The 5,000-nt window shown below is 34.3% G+C and overlaps 1 protein-coding gene across 1 annotated transcript in view; it reads left to right on the top strand.

Annotated features, from left to right (window-relative positions):
- The first annotated feature begins 21 nt into the window (after nucleotides 1–21).
- Nucleotides 22–5,000, top strand: part of LOC137628563 (zwei Ig domain protein zig-8-like) — a 99,839-nt gene continuing 94,860 nt past the window's right edge. Inside the window, exon 1 of the mRNA XM_068359715.1 lies at nucleotides 22–329. Coding sequence (XP_068215816.1) covers nucleotides 234–329 — 96 coding nt within the window. The 5' untranslated portion in view covers nucleotides 22–233. The remainder of the gene's footprint in view (nucleotides 330–5,000) is intronic.

Here is a 5,000-nt window from a genome sequence, read left to right as displayed (position 1 = left end):
TACACTCAGTGTTTTCATTAAGTGCATATAAATCTGTAGAGACAGTTATCTTCCTTCTATTAACTCATTCCATGTCATGGAAATGGAATTGTCTCGACTAATTGTTCATCATAAACTCCTATATCCTCGCAGGAGTGAGCGGCCGTCGCCATGACAACAGCGCCTTCAGATCCAACAAACACAGGAGGAGAGAACTCATTGTCGGCCCCAGTGGTACCAACTACGAGACAGTAATGACTGCTCAGTCGCAAAATAACACTATGGTAACCACCCAAGTTGGCGGCACCGCCCACATTAGATGTTACACTCATATCCATGGGGACGAATTGGTAAGTGGAAACCAGTATTAAAATTTGTTACTGATAATTAATGTTTGCTGCTCTTGGTCATATGTGATGCATATAATTATAAAACTTTAGAATTTTGGGTGTCGTCTTGGAATGCTATATCTATTCTATAGAGAGAGTAATAGAAGCTTCATTTCACATTATATTATGAACACATTTATCAATTGGAAGACATTAATTTTACATTCATTTTTGCACATTTGTCTGCACACAAGCCGGCGTATCGACAAATTCATACACTCTCTCACGCACACACAAACACACACACACGCACGCGCGCACACACACACACACACATATATATATATATATATATATATAATTATATATATATATATATATATATATGTGTGTGTATACTGTACATATATATGCACACACACACACACTCACACACACACATATATATATATATATATATATATCTATCTATCTATCTATCTATCTATCTATCTATCTATCTATCTATCTATCTATCTATCTATCTATCTATCTATCTATCTATCTATCTATCTATATATGATAAATTTTGCACATTTTTACGTGTTTTTCATATTCAAATAAGCCATATATATTTTTGATACATTAATGTCTGGATTCTCTTAACGACCTCGGGATCAGAGCCCCAGGCGAAATCACACAAAGACAAGAGCTTGGCTCCGGCCGGGAATCGAACCCTGGTCGGCAAGCCTGTATAGACAGTGACTAAGCCACTTGGCCACGAAGATCCCGAGGTCGTTAAGAGAATCCAGACATTAATGTATCAAAAATATATATGGCTTATTTGAATATATATATATATATATATATATATCTATCTATCTATCTATCTATCTATCTATCTATATATATATATATATATATATATATTTATATATATATATATATATATATATGTATATATATATATATATATATATACTATATTTTATCTACTAGGACACTTCTCATTTTTTTTTGGGGGGGGGGGGGGCAGTTGGCCTGAAAAAAAAATGACTTTTCTTCTCCTCGCTCCTCCCAGTTTGACGAGAGATTCAGCCAGTTTGGTTAGTACTACTAGTGTGTCACAGCCCACCCTTCCCTGTTATCCACCACAAATGAAGCTTCATATGCTGAATTCCCCACTGCTGCTACCTCAGCGTTCACCAAGGTGGCTGAAGTAAGCAGCAGCGCCTATCGCTCATCATTCATTCTTATTTCTAGAACGCTCTTTAGCTCTGTCACATTTAACATCCTATCACCTAGTGATTTCTTCACTCCATCCATCCACCTAATCTCTAGCTTTCCTCTTGTATTTCTCACAACAACTCTTGCATTTATCACTTCTTCCACAGACGGCCATATTCCATTTTCTCTACATGTCCAAACCACCTCAACACATTCATATCCGCTTTAGCTGCTAATTTATTTTCTACACCCGTTCCCAGCCTCACTACCTCGCTCTTAACCCTATATAATCGAGATACACTAGCCATATTTCTCAAACACATCATTTCAAACACATTTAGTTTCTATTTCTCCATCATTACAGGTTCAAGCACCATACTCTTTTCCTCGTTTAAATTTTGGAAATTGTAAAGGAAGGTTGTTTTAAAACTTCACAGCAAGGTATTTATTATTATTATTATTATTATTATTATTATTATTATTATTATTATTATTATTATTATTATTATTATTATTTTTATTATTATCATTATTATTATTATTTTGCTTTGTAATAATTTTTATAAAGACAGTGGAGGACGTGATTATAAATACGACATCTTGGTGATATGATTGTTGGTTGAAATTCTGTTTATTTTGCTTACTGTCATTTTTGCGGTCTGCATTTGTGTGAATCATCTTTAAAGTGTCGAAGAGGAGTAGAACAAGTCACTCTGCAATTTGGTAAACGTTTTAATGAAACGGCTTTTTTAAGAAACAATGTTCGGGATCCTCACTTATTTTGATCGACATCGACATTCTAAGGGAAGGGTAATTTTAAAGTGACAAACTATCCACTTTTCATTTATGAGAGGGGCAGTTTTCATGCATAAATTTATGAGACTTACAATCGTTTTGCAACACTTTCGAGAAACCAGCGGAAGAATGGGTTTAAAGGAGGCAATTCGTAGTTTTTAATCATTTGAGCAATGAGGCAAACTTACTAAAAATGTATGATTTTTAAGTAATTAATTGCGTGATGGTGTTCATTAGTTTTACAGCAGTGTTAACATACTAACGGGTGTATATGGCCTTTAAGTAGGCCTCTGAAGGAGGATTTACCCTAATGTGCTAAGGGTATGGTTTTTAAGAGGTATGTTTGATATGATTTTCACTAGTTTTACAGTTGCGTTTACATACTTAGGGAGGTTGAATTTTAAGTAGGAATTTTAGAATTTTTGCAGTAACTTTAAACAAGCATTTGGAGATGACTTTCACTAACTCTGCCGTTACATCAACACAGTTGCGAGGTATTGTTGAAGTAGTGCTTGAGGGAAGATTTTCATTATGTATGCTCTCGTGGGAGGATTCTCTCTCTCTCTCTCTCTCTCTCTCTCTCTCTCTCTCTCTCTCTCTCTCTCTCTCTCTTTACGTGGCATCAACATACTAATGAATGTATGCTTTCTAAGTAGGCACTTGTGGTATCATTCTCTGTGAAAAGATCTTTATTAGTTTTGCAATATCGACAACTTACTGACATATGTATGATTCTCAAGTAGGCAATATAGTTATCATGCTCAATAGTTCTAGAGTAGCGTCCACATTTTGAAAGATATAAGTTTATAAGGAAGTACTTTCGGGAAGAAATTCATTAAATTTTTGTGCTGGCCTCCAGATAATAAATGAGGTATGGCTTATAATTAGACCCTTTTCGGTTGATATTAACTACCTCTGTAGTGGCGTCATCACACCAACGGATGCATGTTTTTTTAAACAAGCATTTATGACATTCCCACTAATTCTGCAGTGGTGATTATATACTAATAAGGTATGGGATTTTCAGTAAGCACTTCAGGGAAAATTTTCATTAATTCATACTAACGTAGGTATGGATTTCATGTAGACCCTTATGGGAACTATTTAATATTTTTCTACAATGACCTTAACAGAAAAATGAGGCATGGTTTTTGATTCAGCACTTGACAGATTTTCACTAGTTCTACAGTGTTGTCGATAGACTTAATAAGTCATAATTCTTAAGTAGACACTTGTAAATGACTGGAGCCTTGTGTGATTTTCCCTACATTTTCATAGAAGTCAACATTAGAAGTTCGGTTTTTAAGGAGGTACTTGTGAGGTTTTCTCTAATTGCGCTGTGCCGCGTATACTGACGTATGGTTTTTCAAGATGGAACTTGCAGATTTTTCAAAAATTCTGCAGTAACATCGAAATATTAATGGAGGTATCCATTATAAATACGGAAATTATGGCCTTTTTCCTCTTTCTGCTGGTGCTTCAACATGCTAACAGACAGACAGTTATTAAGTAAGAGCATATGATATTATCACTAGCTTTATATTCGTGTTAAAATACTCACGGATGTATAATTTGAAAAATCAGAACTGGTGGAATTTTCAAGCATTCTGTAGTAGCAGCAACATACGAAGAAATGGTTGGTCGTTAAGCATGAAACTATGATATTTTAATGGTGTCATAGTGAGGCTATGATACTAATAGAGGAACAATTTTTAAGTATAGTAAATAATGAAGGGAGTCTAACCAATTTTGCTTTAGAAATAACATAATGATAGAGGGAGGGTTTTTGACCTAGGAATTTGTGAGATTATTACTATTTCTGAAATGGATCTACCTTACTAATAGAAGGACAGCTTCAGTGTTAAAAAATTTCAGTCATTTTGCAGTAAAATCATCAGACAAATCGAAGGTTGGTCGTGAAATTGGAGCCTTTGGTGATTTCACAAATTTGGTAATGGCATCAACATGCTGGTACTTTGAAAAAAAAAAAAAAAGGAAATTAAAAAACATTCCAGATTTTTATTAATTCCTCCCTCTGGAAATGCGTCAACACACTGCTGGAGGGATAGTTTTGAATAAAAATGATCAGTTTTTCCCTCATTCTGCGGTGACGTCAATATACTAATAGAGGGTTGATTTTTAAGTGGGTACATATGGTATTTTTACTGTTTTTGTAGTGACATCAACAAACTAGTGGTTTGGTGCTTTTTTCAATATGAATATTCACTGCAGTGGTGCTATAACATAATAGAATGGCGAATTTAATGTAAGAAGGAATATATCTATCTTTAGCTGTGTAGTGACGTAAACATTCAAATGGAGGAACAGTTTTTAAGTAAAAACTTATGGAATCTTTCCTATTTTTGCAGTCATGTGAACATACTAATGGAGGTACAGTATTTGAGTAGGTCTTTGTAACCAGTAAAATTATATAATTCGTTTCATACTATTCTTTTCAGATGTTGGTTTGACGTATTGACAGATTAGGCATTCGGAAACTTTAAATGATCCCATTAATAATCTGCATTCTTCACGTCCATTTGAGATACAGCTGTGAATGTTATTTTTGGTTCCTGAACTATTTACAATGTATTTTTATCTTAATTTATCTGTAGCCATAATATGCAAGGACTAGAGGTATTTTCCCCTCTAAATTAATTGACCTTGAAAGAAAAGTGTCAGTTCTTTTTA

This window comes from Palaemon carinicauda, chromosome 36 (assembly GCF_036898095.1).
Source record: "Palaemon carinicauda isolate YSFRI2023 chromosome 36, ASM3689809v2, whole genome shotgun sequence".
NCBI classification, from domain to species: domain Eukaryota; kingdom Metazoa; phylum Arthropoda; class Malacostraca; order Decapoda; family Palaemonidae; genus Palaemon; species Palaemon carinicauda.
The sequence above is the reverse complement of the archived record's forward strand: the minus strand, read 5'-3'. Positions and strand labels throughout refer to the sequence as shown.